At 36.6% G+C, this 24,286-nt stretch overlaps 1 protein-coding gene across 10 annotated transcripts in view; it reads left to right on the top strand.

Annotated features, from left to right (window-relative positions):
- LOC104318698 (splicing regulatory glutamine/lysine-rich protein 1-like) overlaps positions 1 to 24,286 on the top strand; it is a 64,401-nt gene that overhangs the window by 4,817 nt on the left and 35,298 nt on the right. For 8 of the 10 annotated variants that reach the window (XR_011322961.1, XM_069775189.1, XM_069775187.1 and 5 more), the window contains exons 2-3: positions 11,905 to 12,038; positions 20,294 to 20,409. Coding sequence is in view for 9 of the 10 variants with exons in the window: in XM_069775189.1 (XP_069631290.1) it covers positions 11,905 to 12,038; positions 20,294 to 20,409 (250 nt within the window). In the remaining variant the exon portion in view is untranslated. Of the gene's footprint in view, positions 1 to 11,904; positions 12,039 to 19,760; positions 20,009 to 20,293; positions 20,410 to 24,286 lie in introns of those variants that run through there. The other 2 variants (XM_069775194.1, XM_069775193.1) reach the window with 2 other exon arrangements.

Genomic DNA, 24,286 nt, shown 5'->3' with positions numbered 1-24,286 from the left:
ATTCAAGAATTAACATTGAATGTATTTTATGTAAATCTAATACATGATGGCAAAAAATCGTACTGCGCAGAATCACATGAAAGGTTAACTATCGGACAAAGTGAGGAAGACTATGGAAGACCACCAGAGGGCTTCTGAAGACCACCAGAGACCTTTACTGCGCCTGCGTAAAGGACATTTACATATGCTAAGAACTTCCCAGAAATCTAATGAATATGTATAACATTTCTCGGAAATCTAATGAATATGTATGAATAAGTTTAATATAAGGTGTATGATTTTGGTGTTCAGGTGTGCGTGGTTCGTGAGAGGACTTGCCCGCGCACCCGGCCGTTAATAAAGAAGTGTCTGCTTATCTACACTACATTGGTGTTGATAAGTTCTTTATTCCGAGTTTTTCGGCAACAGTTTCTGGCGACCCAGATGGGACCTCGCTGAGAGAGACCGGAGGAGTCGGGGACTTGATCGGTTCCTGCCGGCACCGAGGATTTCTCGGGGATACCCATCGATCCCCGATCCATAAGGCTCTCTGCGACGTCCCCTGGATTTTGGTAAGACACTTTTTTCTTTGAAATATTAAGGATAGCTATCCGGGTGGGTTGGAGTCCCACCGTATTGTAAGTGGGTTGGAGTCCCACCGTGTAGTCTGCCTGTCAGACGCGGCGAAAGCTGCGCAGGGTTGGACTGAAGGATCCTGAAGGAAGTGGAAGCCTAGGCGTCTGCCCGTAAGACATAAGCGAAAGCTATTGCTGGGTTGGACAATTTGGGAGTGGGTTAGAGTCCCACAGCTTTTGAAAATTCTGGGTTGGAGTCCCAGCTTCAAAAGCATTTTGGAAACTTTGGGTTTGAGTCCCAATTTCAAGGAATCTTTAAGAGTATATGTGTACCTTTGTGAGATATTTAGTGTATTTGGAAGAATCACAAATCAGAATTAAGAGTTGTGTTACAGTGTGTTATATACCTTTGTTTAAACTAACAATTGTGGAAAGGTGTGAGTGTTGTAAGTGTAATTGAGCACGAAGCGAGTGTGGAGTTTGGAAGTTTTAAGTGCGAGTATATTGTGCTGATTAATAATCTTGCCAGGCGATATTGGTTATGACTCTTGCCTAGGGAAGTCGGCTTTGTCCGTGCCCTAGACAAGTAGGTGGACTCCATTACCTGACAAGAATTGTAGTGCCTCCAACTGAGGTTGGAAGTTTTAAGTGTGAGTATATTTTGCTGATTAATAATCTTGCCAGGGGATATTGGTTATGGCTCTTGCCTAGGGAAGTCGGCTTTGTCCGTGCCCTAGACAAGTAGGTGGACTCCATTACCTGACAAGAATTGTAGTGCCTCCAACTGAGGTTGGAAGTTTTAAGTGTGAGTATATTTTGCTGATTAATAATCTTGCCAGGGGATATTGGTTATGGCTCTTGCCTAGGGAAGTCGGCTTTGTCCGTGCCCTGGACAAGTAGGTGGACTCCATTACCTGGCAACAATTGTTATTTGCATTTGTTTGATATCTGGTATTTGATACATGCATTTGGTATTTGAAACTTTGTACTTAATACTTGGCATTTGATATTTGGTTTGGTATTTGACATTTGATATTTGATTATTGATATGTGATACTTGATATTTGATATATATATATATTTAATAGATATTTGGTATCTGATATATAAAGATAATGGCATTGGCCAAATTATTTAAGAATAAGAGTATGGGAAATTTATCCACTGGTGGAAAGATACCAAAAACATCTCTGGGATGTTTGTTGGCACATTGGAGTAAATTGCATGATAACTTATATAAAAATCAAATGATTGAATATTGTAATCATTGGTGGCCCTTGTATGTTTTGGAAGATCAGGAAAAATGGCCAACAAATGGAACTTTAAGCTATAATATTATATTACAGTTAATGTTATTTTGTAGAAGAGAGTAAATGGAATAAAGTGCCATATGTAGATTTTTTCTTTCAAGTGAAAGTATCTGACGAGGACCGGAGGGGAGTCTCCCAGTAGAACCTCTGGTTACAACAAAACTGGTAGAACAGAAAATTGAATTTGAATTGACACTAGAGTCACCTTTTCAGCTTTAAATACCTTAGAGGGAGAATTAAGTTTTGAAGAAATTGGTGGTGTTGGTGCAACAAGTGAATGAGAAACTAGACCCTTTTTTTTAAATCTTTAACAATGAAATTAGGAAAGCAATGGGTCACTCATCAGTTTTTGTATGTGACAAATTCTCTTAAACTCCTGCTAAGGAGAAATTTATTTGAGAATTTAGAGGCAGAAATTAAATGTTAAAAATGGAGAGATTAAAATTTTAATTCCAGAAACTAAACATATCGAAGCAGTGGCTTTGTTGTTGCAGGACAGTCACCAAAGCAGAGGATCATACCAGTCAAAGTAAATAATGCTGTAATTCTAGTCGTCTGGGCTGGGGAAGTTCCTGGTAAATCCAAAAGAGCAGAGCCTGTGAGAATTGATTTAAAGCCAGGATCGAGTCCGGTAAGAATTAAACAATACCCCCTAAAACTGGAAAGTCGGAAAGGGTTAGTACTGATAATATAAAAATTTTTAAAGTACAAATTGTTAATAGAATGTGAATCCAAATATAATACCCCCATTTTGCCTGTTAAAAAGGCTAATGGAAAAGATTACAGGCTGGTTCAAGACCTTAGAACAATAAATCAAATAGTACAAGATATTCTTTTGGTAGTAGCAAATCCTAATACTTTGAAAACAGCCCTAACAGAGAAACAAGAATGGTTCACAGTGTTAGACTTAAAAGATGCCTTTTCTGTATTCCCTTGGATCCCAATAGTCAAGAGCTTTTGCTTTTGAATGGGAAAATCCTGAGACTGGGAAAAAAAAAGCGCAATATACATGGACAGTCTTCCCTCAAGGCTTTAAGAACAGCCCTACCATTTTTGGAAATCAATTGGCACAAGAATTAGAGATTTGGAAGAAAGAAAATAATCAAAGAATCCTGTTGCAATATGTAGATGATTTATTAATTGTAGCTGAGACAGAAGAACAATGCACAAAGTTAACTATTAACTTTTTGAACTTTTTGGATATCAGTGGATATCGAGTGTCAAAAGAAAAAGCCCAAATAACCCAGAGAGAAGTAACTTATTTGGGTTTTAAAATCCTGAAAGGACAGAGACAATTAGAAACAGAGAAAGGAGGCAATTTGTCGTCTCCCTGAACCTAAGACTCTAAAAGAATTGCGAACATTTCTGGAATGGTTGGCTGGTGTCACCTGTGAATTGCAAATTATGGCTTGCTGGTCCGACCTTTATACGAGCAGCTCAAAACCTCAAACAATGGATTTATAGATTGGACTGATGCCAGGAAAGTTGCTTTTAAACAACTAAAACAGGCTTTAATAGAGGCGCCAGCCCTAGGCCTGCCAGATCTCACAAAGACATTTGAACTCTTTACTCATGAAAGAAGAGGTATAGCTCTGAGTGTCCTGGTCCAATATCTGGGACCAAGTCAGCGAGCTGTGGCCTACTTCTTGAAACAATTAGACAATGTGAGTCTGGGATAGCCTGGTTGTCTGAGAGCCATTGCTGCAACTGTGCTACTGATCCAGAAAGCTTGTAAGTTCACCTGAAGACAAAGGATTACTGTGTATGTTCCCGATATGATAACTATTGTGTTAAAACAGAAAGGGGGCACTGGTTATCCCCTAATAGAATGCTGAAATACCAAGTGGTGTTGCTGGAACAAAGTGATGTTTACTTAAAAACTACTACCATCGTTAACCCTGTTGTGTTTTCAACAACTGATCAAGTTAAAGGAGAACTGGAACATGACTGCTTGCAGACAATCGAAGGAGTTTACTCCAGCCAACCAGATCTCTGAGATGTGCCACTGGAAGAAACAGATTGAGAACTGTATACCGATGGAAACAGTATTCATCCATGAAGGAGAGCGTTTATCAAGATATGCAATAATTACTACTGAGGAGGTAATTGAATTGTGAACTTTGCCTTCAAATATCTGCCAGACTGAATTGATAGCTCTTACTCAAGCACTGGAACTAAGTGAAAAAAAAAAAAAAAAAAAAAACCACACAAAAAAAACCAAGTCAACATTTGGACAGACTCAAAGTGTTTTTGGAGTAATACATACACATGAAACAATATGGAGAGGAAGAGGACTGTTATCTGCACAAGGAGCCACCATTCAACATGCAGAACAAATACTGAAATTGTTAGAAGCCATCCGAAAACCAATAACGGTCACTATAATATACCGTAAAACACATCAGTTAAATAAGACTGTTCTTGAAAGAGGTAACGATTGGCTAATAAAGCTGCTAAAGAGGCTACAGAAAAAGACATCCTAACACTAGTTTCAGATAAAAATGTAAAATTGTCTAAAGAAACTCCAAATTATAATGAAAAAGATGAAGAATTAATTATTAAATTACAGACTAACAAAATAAAGTAGGATAAGCTATAACACTGATAAGTCAAATAATGGTCCCACCCACAATAATAAGAGAAATTGCCCTAGCTGAACATAACAAAGTATATTGACGAACAGAAAGTAAAATATGACAAAGATTGTTTAAACAATTATAAGCGGATATAAAATTTATATATAAAATTATCCCCAAATGAGTAATAAGATTATCTTTGGAATTATTAAATAAGGAAAACTTTTTAAGAGAATTGTTTTGAAAAGGACATATCCTAGTTTTAGTTGATATTTTATTGGGTAGCCTGAGGCTTTCCCTTGTTGCACCAACAAAGCAAGAAAAGTAGTTAAAGTCTTGCTCAAAGAGATAATACCAAAATTTGGAGTGCCTGTAAGAATGTCATCCGACAATGGCCCTCATTTTATAACAAAGATTATGAAACAAGTTGAGCAAAGTATTACCTATAGATTGAGACTATCACACCCCATATAGACCACAAGCAAGGAAAAAAAAACCAAACAAAAAAACCAACCAAAACCTTAAACAACAGTTGAGCAAAATTGAAAAAGAAACTGAAACCATTCGAGAGGATATGTCAGAAGATTGGCTAGGAAAAATTTTTAGCGTATTAGGATAGAATCTGAACTCTTGGGTACAGTCTATAATCAAAACTCTGTTTCTGTTACTAATTGTCTTTTTGATGATCATGCTGCTATATGCTTGCCTGAAGAGACAATTTACTAACAGGATTGCAGTCAACCGCAGGATCATGAGAGAGGTTTCAATTATTCCACCAGAATACAGTCCACCACCAACATATGTTGAAACAAATATTAACTTTTAAAATAGTAGTAGATAAATGTTATGTAAGTAATGTGAAAGTATTGAAATAATTTTCAACACTTTCAAAGGGGGGAAATGTTATTGATTTGTTATTAGTTAGAATTAATCATATTTAATTTTAATAGGAATATGGAACTATAAGAACTATTTTAGCAAAATTGTATATTGTATTCTATATATTTAACCAACAACTAACAGCTGCTGTGAAATCCCCTGCGTAGCCCTGTACCAAGGCCGGAGGAATTGGTTAAAATCATCTAGTAGGAACATTTAGAACTTAGATAACAGATGTCAGAATTTCAAATTAATAGGAACTTAGGAACTTAAGAAAATGTATTATGTGTAACTATAAGAATTTGAGTATTGTCTGAAATCAGTTAAGCACGGAAGCTTTGGTAAAGATTTACTTTGATCTAATTAATGAGAATTCCAATCAGTAGAGTTAAGTGAGATTAACCAATGATTGTTTTAGTATAAGAATATTGATGAGGTGGTGTGACTGAGGACCAATCACTAGAAATATTAAATTCAAGAATTAACATTGAATGTATTTTATGTAAATCTAATACATGATGGCAAAAAATCGTACTGCGCAGAATCACATGAAAGGTTAACTATCGGACAAAGTGAGGAAGACTATGGAAGACCACCAGAGGGCTTCTGAAGACCACCAGAGACCTTTACTGCGCCTGCGTAAAGGACATTTACATATGCTAAGAACTTCCCAGAAATCTAATGAATATGTATAACATTTCTCGGAAATCTAATGAATATGTATGAATAAGTTTAATATAAGGTGTATGATTTTGGTGTTCAGGTGTGCGTGGTTCGTGAGAGGACTTGCCCGCGCACCCGGCCGTTAATAAAGAAGTGTCTGCTTATCTACACTACATTGGTGTTGATAAGTTCTTTATTCCGAGTTTTTCGGTAACACTATGGTTGTCTGAACTAGCATTATGAGAGAGAAGAGTTCCTTTTTATCTATTTTCTACATTTCTCCAGTTTCCTGTCATTAACATGTCCCTTGGTTTTATAGGGTGCAGCAGAATTTCTTTAAAAAACTAACAGGAAGTCTCAATTGTTGAATATAATTACTTACAGATTACATTAAATAGAAAGCATATTAATGTTAGATTAGTTCACTTAAAGTTCTTGTAAGCATGCAAAATGTGAAGGGGAAGAGAGAGAAACCACCTCAGTTTTTTTTAATGCATTAAATAAAATGCAGGTTCTTTAAGATGATTCTTCAGTATTCCTAACGAGCTTCCTGAACCCCGTAGCTTTCCCAGCAATTAATATCTTAAGACTGTGGTTTTAAAGTAGCAGTTTCTGTTAGGGTCCTTTATTTTGTATACTGAATTGATTGGGTGGACTTTTATGAATGTTGAGTTAAATCACACTATGCACTTTGGTAGTTTGTCACTTCATGTTTTATCTTCATTCAGCAGTTTCTTCAGTCACTCCTAATCAGACATCCCTTTAAAGAAGGATGGATTTCATACCTGTCATGTTCCTGAAAGCCTAGCTCTCTGTGAGGAAGTGTCTATCCCGTGTATTAGAGGCTTTCACACTTTATGCAGATGGCAGTAAATGCTACTTTGTTATTATTGTTATTTTCCGAAGAGACCTGTGTGAACTGTGAGTAGTCCACTTTCAGATTCAGTGTTGAGAGCATTGGAAACTCTTGGCACTGAAGAAGTTGTTTCCATATGGTTATCATCCTGATTTTAGCCACTTGTCACTCGTTGGCACTGAAAGCAATATTTCTTTTTTATTGAAAAACCATTAATATGAATCATCTTTCAGTGGGTCAGAGATGCTTGTTACTAGTGGCTGTTTGTATTGACCTATTTTCTTACAAGAAAACTTAAATTTGACTTGATTGTGTAACTATATACTGTTCTGCTCTCTGGAAGGCTTTCCATTGAAACTTTAATCTAAAAACTTGAAAGCACCTATTTGATGAATAACATCAGTAAACAGGTATAAGTTATGTGGAGGTGGGAAAAGAGGTGTGGTTGTTGGTTTGTTTTTTGTTTTTTTTTATCCACTCATTTTACTCTGAAGTAATTTGTATTTGATTATCAGACCTTAAAGAGACTAGCTGAGTTTGTTTTATCATGCTGTAACTGTCTGCTGTATTGGTTTAAAATTGGTGTCAAAAACTTGCCCAAGAAACTTTGACTTCATGAGATTTTTAACCCTTTCCTTGTAAGACTTGTCTCTCAAAGACTGCTGTGGGTGGCTTTCAGTGCTCAAAGACCCCTTTTATTCATTTCATTACTATTGCCAAGCATTCTTTTTTTTTTTTTTTACCAACTGCTCAGAAATGAAAGTAAGGGATGATTGCAAAATCCTTTCAGAAAATAGGATTTCTATGTTGTTGGGTTTTTTAATTTACTTGTACGTATAGTATTTTCCCTTTTGCTTACATCTTGAGGAAAATAGGATGACTGAATTACAGGTTTCTAATTTTACCAAATGAGATCTAGTTTCTTCCTGAAGCTAAAACTTAAATATCATAAAGAAAAGTTAAAGGTGTATATGAAAATTACATGGAAAATTATGGTTATATAGGGTGAAACAGTCAACAAGAACAGAAAATATTACAGTCACAGCCTGTGTAAGAGAATTAGTTTATGTACCAAGAGTTGTTACTATGTCAGGGTCTCAGTGTGGATTTGCTACTTCTGTGTAGAAGAGGGTGGTTTTAGTGGGGCTTTGTTGTCAGCTTCAGTAATATTTTGCCATCAGTCTGAGGAAAACCTGAAGTTTTGAATACCTGTGTATGTCCCTGATTTGGCTAGAGATCTGAATTCCCATGTTGAGAATGGAGAATTGCTGTCATTGTTTAACAAGTGCTCCCCTGTTTGCCATTTGCAAAACTTTCTGTGCTTATTGAGTTTTCTCAAGTGGGAATACACAGAGGCCATTAAGGAGGTAGGAGGGAGGCATCCTGCAAGCACCTGTGTGCAAAAGATCTTTGAGAAACCATGCTTGCGTGGTGATGCCAGGAGCATGAGAGGGTATGCTGTGTTCCCTGCTTTGTAGAGTATTTTCTGAAACTTTTGTCTCTTTGCTGTGTGTTGTTTTTTTTTTGTTTTGGTTTGATTTTTTGTTTGGTAGTATTTTTTTTTTTTTTTAAATCAGCCTAAAGTTGCTTACACTTAAACTTACAAAATGCATTGTCCAAGAAAGTATTAATTTGGTACCTTTCTCTTGGCTGTTTAAATAGACTTTTGTGCGAAGATGAAGTATGGCTTTTTCTCACGGTTCTGGACAAGACTGAGACCGGTCTTTATAGATCACTTTCAGTTTGCAGTACAGTTGAAATCTGAAGCTGGTTTGCAGGGTGTGACAGGTCTTTTGCCTTGGGTATGTACTCCAGTATGCCAACTACTCATACAGCTTAGAATTTTTTTTGGCACACTAGGAGACCAGTGACGTCTGTAATCAGATTCTTAGTCCCAGTCATGCTTTTGCATTATGCTTGTCACCCAGTTGAAGTCTGTGTTTCAGAGAAGCCTTCAAAATTACATTTGTAGCAATAAGCCTTCAAATGTGGCTGTAAGAGGATTTTTGAACAGTGAAATATTGAAAAGCTTTATTGAGCAACAATTGAATTTTTGCAGAATGAATTGTTTGAAAGCAGGGAGGCACAAACTGTCTGCATTAGGTGTTGAAAGCCCTGCTATAATACTGTTTGCTTCCAGATGTTCTGGAGTGGTCTTGGAAGATAGTACATGAGTGTTTCTTAGACATTGTTATATCCTGCAGTGACTGCAGTATAGATAAGGCTTTTGAGATAAAACACACAGAGTCTTATTTAAATGTGATCTGCACAGTTATTCCAGAACATCTTATTTTGATAGGTTATTCATTTCTGTTGTCTCCACCACCACCCTGAGAAAATTTGGACCCTTAGAAGGGATGTTTGTAGCCTTTTATTTGATTTTTCGCTGTAGCTTTCTGAATAGGTCATTCTTATGTTTTTGGTTGGTTGTTCTGTTGGGAGATGGATGTTACTGTCACCCTACAAAGGAAAACAAAAATGGCAGAAACATGTGAATACTATTCAGATCTTTATTTCCTTTTTGAGTTTTCTTGCTTTCGTAAAGAAACTGGATTATAGTAACCTTAAATCAGAGATGTAGGACTTGCTATTTTGCATTGGTGCATTGTAACCCTAGGAAGAAGATTATGACTCTACCTCAATTCAGCCTCAGAAAAGATTGGCAGAAAAAATGGAACAAAAGGAATTAAAACAGAATAGGACTTTTCTGTTTTAAGAGACTTCTTACGAAGCCTACTGGGGAAGTTTGAGGCCCACTTTGTAAAAGGAGAGGACTTGATCACTGTGAAACCTTTCAGAATTTTAAATCTTTTGTATCTTAATCATCTCCCTCGATGTAGATGCAGGATTGATGTGTTTTCAGCAGAAGTGGTCTCCTTATAAGAGAATTTCTCCTCTTCATCACTTCTCCAGTGAATTGCATGATTAGCTTAACCTTCAGAAAACACTTTGTGCCAAGACTTCTTTTTAGAGCCTTGTTGCAGCAGTGTTCTGATGTTAATATTTTTTAACATACTTTCCAGATAGCTTTTGTGATTGAAATCCAGGAAATACAGGGGGGGAAATATTATAAAAAATACACTCGCCGTAGCTGGCTCTAGAGATGTTGAAATTTATAAGGATTATTTATGGAGCCTGGAACAGAATTATGTTTTTGAGTTGGCAATGAAAACAAAAAAGGAAAAAGCCAAGAGATGTTAGAAGTCTGGACCACAGAATCTTCAGTGGAGGCTTCAGCCATTTGGATTGTAACACTGGCATGTGTATTTAAAAACAAACAAACTCCAAACAACAACAAAAAACCCAAAGCACCCTCCCCCCAAACCCACGTGCACAGACCCCCTTCTACCCCCCCAAACCAAACAAAAAAAACCTGTGGCCATTAAAACAAAAAAAATAATAATCTTTGCAGTGAGCACTCTGGCTCTTCAGAATATGTAAGATTACAAGTTGTATGCAAACATTTCTGCTGAGTGCTGAGGAAGTCCTAGCTCTTTGTCAGCTCTGATGGAAAGTGTTCTGAACCAAGACCTTACAGATGGATCAAAAGCCATTTTATATGTTTATTTCCTTCCTGAACATGAAAGCTTGAAACTGTGAAAACATTGTCCACTACAGACAAACTAAATGGACAGAAGAAATCTAGTCATCTTGCAATGTTTTTCTAAATTGTATAAGGTTGACTTTCATATTTATGTTTCTCCTCCTCCCTGTTTATTTTTGCTTCCTCAGTGTTTCTGTTTTCACAGTATTTTCTTCCTAATGTTTTCTTCCTAAATGTTTCTGATTGCCATTCTGAAGTTGGCCGGCTCTCTAGATATTTTACCTAGATGTTACATTTCTGGTTACCAGAAATGTACCAATCTGCCTGCCTCGGACTAAGTTCCTGGTTCATTTATGCAATTAATATGATGAAATAATGTGTCTAAAACTTCTGAGTTTTAGTATTTAAATACTAAAGCCTAATTAATTCCATACAACAACTTTGGGAGTACCGGCTTGGAATTTGAGGGACTACAAGATAGATTGGGCTAAACTTGAACTGCTTCTACTACTTCCAGAAAGTTGACAAGTGTTTCAGTTGAGGGAGGGTCAGGATTAAACAGTTCATGCAGTGTATTTTCCATGATTTACTACTTTGCTAGAAGACAGATGTTTTGGGTTTTTTTTTCAAATGGAACTTGTTGATGTTCCCGCAATATCCTATTGTATTCTGTCTTTGAAGGTTTCGCCTGTACTTACTTCAGATGAGGGAATGAACTACTTGTATAAAGAGTATAAACCTTGACTAGGGAATACATTTTTTCAAAGCAAACTTCTTTGTTTTTGATCAAGATTACAAAGTTTACGTATTGTGCTTTCTGATGTCTCTGTTGGTGTACTTTCTAATGGAAAAGGAAATTAGTCAACATACATATTTTTAATTTTCTTCCTTATTCTAGCCTAATAGTGAATTCCTCCTACCTCCTCCAGTGTTATCCTGTACTACACTATGCCAAACTAAGGCAGATGATAAAAAGGATTTTTGTTACATTAGTGAACTAAGACTTAACATTTGAAAGAACTCTCAAGAACTGCTTTTATCTTAATATGAATTAATAAAACATTTGTGAAGGCCTAAGAAAGAGTATTGGTTAATATGGGCTAATATCTGAAGGACCTACTGAAAAATGACCGGGCTTATTGTTTGACTTTCTTAAACAAGGATTATTTGGAGGATAAAAGATAAACTATAAATTATTTACTCAACAAATGTGTCGAGTAAATGTGCTACTTGCAACAGTAATTTGGAATGTACTGGTGATTGTTGTTTAGCAAAATTTGTAAAGAAAATCAGCCTTGTTAAGTTGGGATTCTGGCTTCTGTAAGTTTCCATTAAAAAGGAGGAGGGGCTTTTTTTAGTGACATAGTAAGTAGGCAAATTAGTGAATGTCTATATTCTTGTCTTTTGGGTAACTTTTCCAGGAAGTCTAAAACTTTTTTTTTTTAATTAAGAAATAATAGTTGAAAATATATGCATACAATTATTTAATATGGCTAATTGTTTTTTTCCTTTTATCTTGCAGCAACGCACCTCTTGCTTTTTCCTCCAAAGTATGTTATATTAAGTTTCGTGAAGCATCAAGTGTTGGTGTGGCCCAGCATCTAACTAACACGGTTTTTATTGACAGAGCTTTGATAGTTGTGCCCTGCGCAGAAGGTTGGTATTTTGGACGTTCTTCTGTAATGTTGGTCTTTGTCCTGTCTGCTAATTGTTTTAAGCTTTTTATGTAAGGAGGTGGTGCTCTGCTGTTATTTTATTTTATTGCTTTTTAAAGTCTTGAAACAAAATTGAAAATTGAATGAAGGAACCCAATGATATAGATTTAATTGAAATTCAGCATTAGAAAAAATTAGTTTATTTAAATTAGGATAATTCAATTTTCTGTAGTTATTACATATTTTGGGGGAAAAGAAGGTAAAATAATTTCTTTCAATATGGTTTGTGTTGGCAAGCTTATTCCCACACAAAGTTCTCACTGAAGTCAATGGAGCACTGAAAAGATTAGGCAATTTGCTGGCATTGATAACGCTGCAGTTTGGATCTTAATGTATTGCCCTTGTGGTGGTTTTTTTTTTGTTTGGTGGTTTTTTTAAGATACTAATTATTTTTCCTTTTTTGGTTTTTTTTTTTGACTGAATCCCAATTTTGTCTTGTAGACATGTAATATATGCATTTAACCATTTTAGATTCATCTAAAATATTTTGCATTTGTGGTGATAATTACTGTTTGAATATAAATGTTTACCTGCTAGTTTAATTAAAAAAAAAATTCAGTTTTCCTTTCTTGTTCCTATGGAAAATATTACTTTGTGTACAATAAAAAGGTTTTCTTATGCATACTGGTACTCCTTTTTTATTTTAGATATCTCTTTAAAAATGCAGTCAGCTGTACAGAATGCTTCTAGTGTAAAATATTTTTATAACTCTTAATAAAATAAAATGCTTGGTGGATACTAAATTTACAAGTGTTCCTTTAACTAACTTTGAGGTCATGCTTTTACAGATGTGTTGAATACAAGGTAGTTCTTATTGTTAGTATACTATCCCAGATCTGAATGCAGTTCTATGAAGTATGGCTCTACTGTAGGCAGATTGCTGGAGTTAGGCAGAGCCCCATTGACTTCATTGGGATCATTGTGGGAATTGAGCATCTGCCCATTTGGAGCTGGACTTTTTGCCTCTCTGGAGTGGAAACATTCCAGCTAGTGGAGTGAAGTTAACTTCACTTTGAACATGGCAGCTGTTTAGCCATGAACAACAATATTTAGAATGATTGATCCATAAACTGCAGCAAGTCCAGAAGTATCTCCTATTAACAGGAATTTTCTAACTGCAAGAGTCAGGTTTTGGTTCAAAAAATACTGTTAACTACTTGGAGTTTGTTAACAGCCGTCCCAGAGTACCATTTTTTTTGGCATGTTTGCCACATGATCTGGATGGTATGAGATTAGTGCTGCTGTAATAATGGTCTGGGGTGTTCCTAGCAAACTCTAACAAGTCTCCAAAATTTCATAGACTCTAAAATGACCTACAATATATTGTCTATTCTTGTAGCCTTGTTAATATGGGCATATTAACAAGTGTTTGTAAAGCCTAGATTTTTAGTTGCTTTTATGCTTTGTTTTGGGGGCTTTTTTGTTTTATTTTTGGAACTTGTTCTTAAACCACAAAGAGGATATTGCTGTATCCACTTGAAGCTTTTGTAGAGGCTTTGGGTAGGCAACATGTATCAGACCAGAGTCCTTATTATTGAAAAATTGCCCTTAAATAATTGACTACAAATTCTTCAGGATCTTAGTTTTACGTTTCATTGAAAAGACCTTAACGCTGGTTCAGTACTGCCAGAGAGGAAAGATTGCCGCCTAATGAATGAACAACACTTCCTGGTGTTTTTCTTGTGATGAGATCACTGCCTGACGTGATATGGCAACAGGCAGGTAAAGCTACATTTTTCTGTGTCTCTTGATGGTAGACAATGAGTGGAAGGAGAATAAAATCAAAGTTCTGAGAAATCTTGTTCCAACCCTGTTTGTAGCTGACTTATTAGGCATTTCTGAGAAAATGTATTACAGAAAAATTGTCACTGTTCCAGATCATTCTGGACCCCGCAGAGATTTATGCATAATTAGGTGAACAAATGATTGGGTTGTGAGGTCAATTTTTTTTTTTAAGTCAGAATGCTGTTTCCATGTAACTTTCTAACAGAATCACTAATTTTAATTTGTAAAGATGTGAATTCATATAGGTTTAACTTTCTGAGGAATTTATTCTGTGCAATAAGCATGGCTTTGGAGACCAGTGCAACGTATTTTTATTCACTATGTGTCATTAACGGAGTCAGTGGAGTTTATCATGGGCTTTAAAAGTAGCAATGGCTCTATCCTACTGTAAGGTTAAATTATATCCATGGCTAACAGTGCCAGTAATAAAATGTTTCATGTGCTGATTCGAACATAGAGGAGGGGTAAAATGGAACTCTGAAAACTTGGTTTTAAAAACCAGAATAAAATCTGAAGTTTGGAGTGTAAATCAAAGGAGTATGAGGAGGGAATTGCTACACAATGAAAACAATGTTAATTTTGTGGCATTTAATAAACAATTTAACAAAAATGTAAATGAAGTAACATCGAGTTGTCAAAATATGACTTTCTTCTGTTTGTATCAGTAGGTTTTTCTTTAAATGTTATACTTTGAGAATGCAAAGATTGAAAGATAAAAAAAGATGCCACCCTAATCATTCTAAATTTTATGTCCACATTGTCTAGTAGATGGATTTTGACTATTAATTTGGTTTTGTATGTTTTCTCTGTGTGATATTTGTGCATTATTAGATGACTAGACTGGCCAAGGCAGACCTGTTACACTTGCCTGAGTTAGGCATTGTTTGCCATGCCACTAAACCTGCTGCCAAGTGAAACCTTCATGGGGGAAATGAGATCGAAGTCTGGCCTGCTGAAGATGGACGCCCTGTCTCTGTTTTTATTTTATTTTGCTTTCTTTCCTTTTGCTTCTTTTATTTTTATTTTATTTTTTCCCCTTTTTTGTTTTGTTCTGTTAAATCTCTTTCCCTTGTACTTGTGAACTGGTAATTCAGTTCTGGAAAAATGATGTTTTGTAAAGGGTTCACAGTGTTTCATTTTGAAGTTGACCTGAAGCTGCTTGTGGATGGTATACACAGAATTTAGAATATTAGTTAAGTTTTATACTGTGAATCATGGATAAATTTGGTTTGGAATACATTTAAGCATCTAAATTCAACAGATGAGCACATTGTATCAGACTGGAATAGTGAAAAATATATCAGTTTTAAGATGCATTCTTTCATATGTTATGCTTTATGAGCTTATCTTGGAAGAGGACAGTTGAAACTTTCTGGAGAAATTAACTTTACAAAGTAAAATCATGATCTTTCTCTGCTATTTTTCTTCTCAGCAGAGTAGTTTTATTTTAGGTTGCATGGTCTGTTTAAAAGAAGACTTTCTATTTATATCTAATATGAAGAGTTTAAAATAATTATTTCTGATATTGAACTTTCATGAATATGGAATGTCATGAAATATTTGTTTGCTTCTGATGAAACCTTGCTCCAGTGAGGTCAGTGGCAGTAAGATTTCATCCTTTTGTTTTTGTAAGTTTTAGAAAAAAAACTGTTTACCACTCATAAGTACAAATGCAGCCTGAGGTTTTGGTTGGAATGTGTTATGTGAGGCACGTTGTCTTTTAACCCTGTTATTTGTGGGAAGATTGAAAAGTTCTCTGTGTGTATGTATGTATGTGTGTATTGCACTTTTACATGCTCCAGTGGTGATTATTTCAAGAAGAGGGTTTTTTTGTTTGTTTGTTTAAAAAAACAACAACAACAAACCAAACCCCAAAACTGTTATCTCACAATCTCAGAAGCCCTGGCAGTTCATGCTGGTGTGATTGAGAAGGTTCTCATCCCTAAAAGCTGTTCGTTCTTGTTTCTTGTGAAATGGAAGCCCCGAAACAGAAGTGCTGGACCAGGTGGTGTGTCTAGTCCTTGGGCATTGCTCTTCCCAGCCAGCTGCATCGGGACCAATTGGTTTCACTCTGGTAATGCACCAGGCTGTGAACTGCAGCTGGGAAGAGCTTTGCTTCGTGATCTCTGTTGGATTTAGCTGTGCCAGTCAAGGTAATTACCAGTAGTTGTAATCTCTTTAATCTCTGCTGCTAAATCCAATAAGAATCATGAACTGGATCACACAAATTATTTTATTTGTAACTGTGTGTTGTGGTTTAACCCCAGTCAGCAACTAAGCACCACGCAGCTGCTCACTCACTCCTCCCACACCCACCCAGTGGGATGGGGGAGAAAATTGGGAAAAGAAGTAAAACTCGTGGGTTGAGATAAGAACAGTTTAATAGAACAGAAAAGAAGAAACTAATAATGATAACACTAATAAAATGACAATAGTAACAATAAAAGGATTGGAATATACAAGTGATGCACAATGCAATTGCTCACCACCTGCTGACAGATGCCCAGTTAGTCCCCGAGCAGCAATCCCCCCACCCCCACTCCCCCAGTTTATATACTAGATGTGATGTCACATGGTATGGAATACCCTGTTGGCCACTTTGGGTCAGCTGCCCTGGCTGTGTCCCCTCCCAACTTCTTGTGCCCCTCCAGCCTTCTTGCTGGCTGGGCATCAGAAGCTGAAAAATCCTTGACTTTAGTCTAAACATTACTTAGCAACAACTGAAAACATCAGTGTTATCAACATTCTTCTCATACTGAACTCAAAACATAGCACTGTACCAGCTACTAGGAAGACAATTAACTCTATCCCAGCCAAAACCAGGACAGTGTGTGTTTTCTGTTGATTTAATATAGTAGGTAAATAACAATTCCTGTAATTATGTTTCGAGTAGATGTGAACAGGAAGTATTTTTAAAAGAAACGTACATACTTATTGCTGAAGCAGTTTTGTGGGGAGGATTTTCCATGTAGTTTCAGTACAAAGAGTAGGAAATTAATTTCTGCTGAGTACATGGAAGGGGATAAAAATACTGTGATTAGTACTTGCTTAACACAGATACTTCTGTTCAGCATTTAGCAAAATGGATTCTGGTATGGACTCTTAAGCACTTTGATACAAAAAAGTAACAATCATAACATATTTAGGACAACTGTACATTTCTGAAGAAGCATAAGGTATAGCTAGGCAATGCATAGCTACTCTACATTTGCTTGCAGATTCCTTTGCAAAGTGAAGAAAGAAATGAATGATCATAGAATCTGCTATTTACTAAACACTCATAAGCTTCTAAGGATGTGGTATAGATGGTGGTATATTTATTTTGTCTGTTTCCCTTATTAGAAAATAAATATCTTTACCTCATTTCCATTCAGATTTTAAATAACCATGAGTTTAAAAACCAAAACAGTTATTCTTAAACTAAAGTGTCCTAATTTGTTATGTCATTACCCACATGTTTTGTTGTATCTTTGTGGGCTCATATTCCTTTTACAAATAAATTCAGGAAGATAACACTCCAAAACTTAAAGAAACTTAAAGGCTGTAACTCATGAGGTTATTTGGCCTCACATATTAATTTGTTTTTCAGAACTGTCTGAAGAACAGGGAAGTAAATTTGTAAGATATTTCAAGTTTTGGTGGTGGCGTCATTTTTTCCACCCACAACCGTTTATTTTCTATAGAATTGTTAAAAAGTTTGACCCGATCTTAAAAACTAGAGGGGGATCTTTTGAAAAGGCAGTATCTCTGAAAATACAGGCAAATTTTCAGGGTTCTGTCTGTAGAGATAGACCCTTCCTCATTCTTGAATAAAATAAATGAGCAGATCTTTGTTTGTGGCATGGAACTGACTAACTAGATTTTGTATTTAAAATAAAACATTACATTGTTGAGGGACCAAAGTATTCTGGAAATAATACTGCTAACTTTATAATATAGGTATGTATGTTATTCATTTTTTGAACTGCTGTAGTAGTTTACTTAACTGAAAGTGTTCAGTTGATTCCTTAAGCAACGTTTGAGCAAATGAATAATTCCAATTATTTCAGTAAGATGACCCATATGCTTAAAGTTTAGAATTGTATTTAACTACCTTTCTGAACTTGACTCCCTGTCTGTTTAGTTATGTGCATAACTCAGTTCCTATTTAAAAGGGCTAAATGCCTTAAGCATCTCTTAAGTTTATCTGGTTAAGTGTATATTGAATTGGCTGTATGTAAGTGCATACTTAAGTTAGGCATATGCTTATGTACATTACTGACCAAGGATCTAAGTTAGAATGCAGATGTACCACTTTAGGAGCCATTTCTGCCATTGGATTTACTTGAGCCATGTCTGTTGATCCTGTAGAAACCTGTATGAGTATCCAGTTAATAGCAAGATGCTGGCTGTTCAGGATAAGGTCTGGTTCATCAATCATTTGGAAACACAAGTATTTTGATTTTCAGAAGAACTGGTATATAATTGTATGCCTAATTTGCATGCACAGTTGCTGGAACTGTATATTTGGAAGCCTGTTAGTTAGCTACATAGTAGGCAGGATGTGAGGCAAGGTACCTGATTCTCATGAACAGTCAGGCAAATCAGGTACACCTCTCATTGCATGCCTGACTTCAAAATGAGACCTGTAAAGAGTGCTGAACATTGTGATGATGACTCAGATTCATGCATGTTTTTATAAAAGCCCTGGAAGACATAATTGCACAGTTAATTCTTAAGTGCTAATAATTTTCCTATTTTTCTCCTTTAGATAGCAAAATCAAGTGGTTTGTTGCATGTTAAGGAGCAAGGTGCCTCAAAACTTAACATAAATAAAATAAATCTAAATAGGAGGCATGAAAAAAAAGAGTACTGTTATTTTATCTTTTCTCTTCCACCCATGCTACATATAAATTAATTTTAATTTAGATTTTTTTTGTTCTTTGGTCTTATCCAACTGTAACCTAGTCCTTGCTGCAGATCTGTAGAACAGGTTTGCAATGCTTGTCTTCTTTTTATTTTTTTAAAGTAGTATGATTTCTGTGGGGTTTATTGGATCTCATATAGCTAAAATTGCACGGTGTGTTGAAACTTGTATTTTGCTTTTTGATAATATTTATATATTAATTTTTAAATCCTGAAGTTAATGTTTTTATAGTTAAAACATATACAGATTGAACCAAAGCAGTAAAAGCCTCTGGCACAGTATTTGTATATACCTTGACTTTTAAAACAATGTTTAAATAAAAGCACTTACTTGAATAAAGTACATGGGGTAATACCAAAGGGCTCAGTTGGATAGCATATATACAGTTACGCCAGTAATTTTGAATACATCATAGATACCTAGTATAATTAGAACTTCATTTCTGTAGTTTTTCAGTTCAGTGTTTAATGTTTGTACCAGTTTAAATCCCTTTGCATTTCAAATTTAATACATACATTTAATTGTATTTGTATTTTGATTTTTGAAGGTTTTTTGGGGGGGGAGTCATTTAGCAGTCTAATTGTAACTAACTTTGAAACCTGTGTTTAGTTCATATTAGATATTACTTAAAACTTTTAGCATGCTGGGGAATATAATATGGTTGAAATAGTAGGAAATATATATTTTAGGAAAATATGGCTTGCTTATCTGATCAGTTATGATTTTCTTCAATCTCAGTAAATTTAAAGCTAATTTATCAAAGTTTCAGATAAACTGAGGTGACCTAGAATGTAAGACAGTACAAATCTGAATTTTTCTGCTCTCCCCTCCTCCACTTCCAATTTCACTTGTAGTATGTCTTGTGTGGAGTCACATTAGTTTTTATTTTATTTATTTTTACATCAAAAGTAGGTAACACCAGAGGGGGAAAAAGCACACAAATTTCAGTTAGCACGTACTTTGTGGCTTGGGGTTTTTTTTTTGTTTTTGTTTTTTTTTTGTTTTGTTTTAACTGATTTGGTTATTTGCCATTTCTGGGGATTAAACTTTAAAAAATGTTCTTCTTTTCTGTATCTGATGTTCTGTGTGCTATTAGTGATGCAGCCAACACGAACGGTTGTCATGTGTAAAACAACTTTCGATCACCGTGAAAACACCGCCCTGGGAAAGCGTCCATGCTTGATATCGTTTGGTTCATGAACGTTAAGTTTCCAGTACAGGTGACCCATAGCTCAAAGTGTTAAATAATTGTGTACATTATTCAGTTTTTAAAATAATAATCCATTAATGAGATTGCTAGTCTTTGAAGTTTTGCTCACTTCTGTTTTTCCTAGTAGAGGCAGGCTAAAAGGAAATACTTAAGTTCGTATTTGTTTGTAAGGATCTGGTAGATAGATTCATTCTTATTTATTACGTATTTAAATGCAAGGGTAATTATAAAATCATAGAATGAATAACATCTGTGTAGTGTTCCAACTCTGTAACGCTTTCATTTGCTTCTTCAGGTAAAATCCCAGATGAAGCCAAAGCCCTTTCTCTATTGGCGCCTGCTCCTACTATGACAAGCCTGATGCCCGGTGCAGGGTTGCTTCCTATACCTACACCAACCCCTTTGACTACAGTAAGTAAAATTCAGTCCCTGTTTGATTTCTGGTTTTCCTCCATACTTGGTAGCCTTTCTGTGTACAGAGAACAAGAAGTATCTGATCCATGGATGCTGTCTTCTTAATGCTAAATTAATGAGGATTTAGCTGTGGTGCCTCTTTTGAGGGTAGATCACAAGATGTCCATGTACTACCTTTCCTGGCTGTTTCTTTCAGATTCTTGTTTTGCAGAATAGTGGGTAAATACTAGTTTTGGTTGTGTCCATTTTAATTGTTGTCCCTTCCCTAGACCCATTAATTTGATCCAGTGGCAATGCTATCCACCTCCTAAAAATTTGTTAAAACATAATAGTTAAATTGACACAGTTTTTCAGAATATTGAAATGCTGCATTAGGGGGCTTTTACTTGATATCTCTGTGACAGGGTTTTTGACTTAGCCTATGTCCCAATCCAATGTCAGGGAAGGTTTCGATATGATCCCAAGAGCGAGATTAAGACACAAACAAGGTCAAATGCCATATACCCAAAAGAGCTTTTATTATCAAAAGTAGAAAATAGTAGCAATAGGATAGAATGGAAGAAAAAGACAGAAATCAAGCAAGCAGTCGGGATAGAGTTGCAAGAATAGTCACCACCATGGATCCAGCGGCATCCCGTTGGTCCTCAGTCTTCAATTCTTCGGTGGTGGGTGCACACCACGGCTTGTCTCCACGTTTTTTTTATAGGGCATAGTTCGATGATGCATGCACATATGTACTGTTCATGCACTGTTCACGTGCTGCAGGTTTCGTCTATCACAGGACCTTCCAGAAACCAGTACATTATCTCAAAGACTACAGTTTCCATGAGAATGGTAGTCTCCATATTCTTCACTGGCTCCGGCCTGTCTCCTCCCCTGGATGCCTCAGTGGCCTGATAATCATCCTTTTGGACCAAGGAGTGCCCTGCTTAAACAAGCCATCTCTGGGATAAGTGGCCTGTCACAGCAAACAATCCTTGAGAGGAATGGCTTGAGAAGATAGTCCAGTCTCTCACACCTAACAATCTTTGAGACAAACAGCTAGAGATAACAATTCAGTGTCTCACAGCCTAACAATGTTTTCACTGCAAAAAGCATAGGAGCTAGCTGCTGCTGCTTCTGCTCAGTTCCCTTTTGCCTCTGTAAGCCTTTCTTGACATCAGCAGGTTGCTGTGCCCTATTCAGGGAGAATTCTGGAAATAGTAAATCCTACTTAAAAAAAAATTGGGCTTAATGTCACTAACCCCGTGTTATTTGAAGATGAAAGTCCTCAGTCTTCCAAGCATATTGCAGCAGTGTGCGTATTGATGTTACTGGTAACATCCTGTTATTTTGAGTTGTGTTAAGGGTGTCCTGCAGATTCCCAAACCTATCTGTCCTTAAATGATTCCTCATCTGTCTCCGTTACCAGAAACATTATTCCCACTCTCATATTCTTAGCTGATACTGATCAGCGTCCTAAAAGAAATGAATGTAATTAGTGTCTTCCTTCTTTCCTTCCTTCCATAAAAACATTGCTTTAACCAAGTTTTATTTCTTCTGCACTATTTCAAAAACCTGCACAAGGGTCAGCATCCTTTTTGAAGCTTGTGCTCCAACAGCTGTTTTAGAGTGTATATATAATATATAATGAAACTTATATAATGAAACTTATATAATGAAACAGTGGGACCAAAGTCACCAGTTAAGAGGTTTAGGCTAATTCTGTTTATAGTTCATAACTGTCATCGCATAAGAGATGTTGCATGACTTTGAAAATAATTTTTAGTTCACAAGAGTGTTGGCTTTTTTTGCCTTAAAATGGGTGATACTGCCCTCATTGATATGTGAAGTATATAGTTTAGTGATTTCATTTTTTAAAAAAAGTGCTTATTCATGGTTCCACTGCATAATTGCTGCTAATGAAGCATAAATAATCATAGAATTATTTAGGTTGGAAAAGACCCTTAAGATCATAAAGTCCAACAATTAACCTAATGCTACCCAGTCCACCACTAAACCATGTCCATAAGCGCCACATCTACATGTCTCTTAAATACTTCCAGGGATGGTGACTCAATCGCTTCCCTGGGCAGCCTGTTCCAATGCCTGACAATCCCTTCCATGAAGAAATTTTTCCTAATATCCAGTCTAAACCTCCCCTGCCGCAACTTGAGGCCATTTCCTCTTGTCCTATCACTTGGTACTTGGGAAAAGAGACCTGACACCCACCTCACTACAGCCTCCTTTCAGGTAGTTGTAGAGAGCAAGAAGGTCTCCCCTCAGCCTCCTTTTCTCCAGACTAAACAACCCCAGCTCCCTCAGCTGCTCCTCATAAGACTTGTTCTCTAGACCCTTCACCAGCTTCGTTGCTCTTCTTTGGATGCACTTCAGCACCTCAATGTCTTTCCTGTAGTGAGGGGCCCAAAACTGAACATAGTACTCAAGGTGCGGCCTCACCAATGCTGAGTACAGGGGAACAATCAGCTCCCTGCTCCTGCTGGCCACACTAGTTCTGATACAAGCCAGGATGCTATTGGCCTTCTTGGCCACCTGGGTACACTGCTGGCTCATATTCAGCCCGCTGTTGACCAACACCCCCAGGTCCTTTTCTGCCAGGCAGCTTTCCAGCCACTCTTCTCCAAGGCTGTAGCATTGCATGGAGTTGTTGTGACCCAAGTGCAGGACCCAGCACTTGGCCTTGTTGAACCTCATACAATTGGCCTTGGCCCATAGATCCAGCCTGTCCAGATCCCTTTGTAGAACCTTTCTACCCTCAAGCAGATCAACACTCCTGCCCAGCTTGGTGTCATCTGCAAACTTCCTGAGGGTGCATTCGATCCCCTCATCCAGATCATTGATAAAAGTAAAGATATTAAACAGAACTGGTATGATAGCAGTGTTTAAAGACATTTGTTTCTAAACTAGCCTTCTAAAGTAAGTTCAATTTGTTTTTATATACATCTTTAATAAATTATCTGTAAATTTTAGAATTATCAAAGAGGAAGTCAAGCTGTATAACCCTCTTCAATAATAAACAGATGATTTCAAGTAAAGATAGAGTAGTTTTCTGTTGTTCCATAAAAAAAAAATAACTGGTGATTTGTTGAGAATTTCTAACACTTCTTAGAAACTTTGTTTGCTGGAAAGGCAGTTGCTTTTTTGGGTGGAGAAAAGAAAATTCAAACCAGGAACTCAGCAGACCAATTTAGTACTGATTTTTAAGTGACTTTTTTTTATAACATTCTGTCCTGGTTTCAGCTGGGATAGAGTCTTCCTAGTAACTGGTACAGTACTATGTTTTGAGTTCAGTATGAGAAGAATGTTGATAACATACTGATGTTTTCAGTTGTTGCTAAGTAATGTTTAGACTAAGTCAAGGATTTTTCAGCTTCTCATGCCCAGCCAGCAAGAAGGCTGGAGGGGCACAAGAAGTTGGGAGGGGACACAACCAGGGCAGCTGACCCAAAGTGGCCAAAGGGGTATTCCATACCATGTGACATCACATCTAGTATATAAACTGTGGGGAGTGGGGCTGGGCGGATCGCTGCTCAGGGACTAACTGGGTCTCGATCGGCAGGTGGTGAGCAATTGCATTGTGCATAATTTGTACATTCCAATCCTTTCATTATTTCTGTTGTCATTTTATTAGTGTTATCATTATCATTATTAGTTTCTTCTTTTCTGTTCTATTAAACCGTTCTTATCTCAACCCCCGAGTTTTACTTCTTTTCACGATTTTTTTTTTTTTCCCCCCATCCCACTGGGTGGGGGGGTGGAGTGAGTGAGCAGCTGCGTGGTGCTTAGTTGCTGGCTGGGGTTAAACCATGACAGTGCATTTTGGCGCCCAACATTGGGCATGAAGGGTTGAGATAATGACAAACCTGACCAGAGC

Source organism: Haliaeetus albicilla, chromosome W (genome assembly GCF_947461875.1).
Source record: "Haliaeetus albicilla chromosome W, bHalAlb1.1, whole genome shotgun sequence".
In the NCBI taxonomy this organism is placed as follows: domain Eukaryota; kingdom Metazoa; phylum Chordata; class Aves; order Accipitriformes; family Accipitridae; genus Haliaeetus; species Haliaeetus albicilla.
The sequence above is the reverse complement of the archived record's forward strand: the minus strand, read 5'-3'. Positions and strand labels throughout refer to the sequence as shown.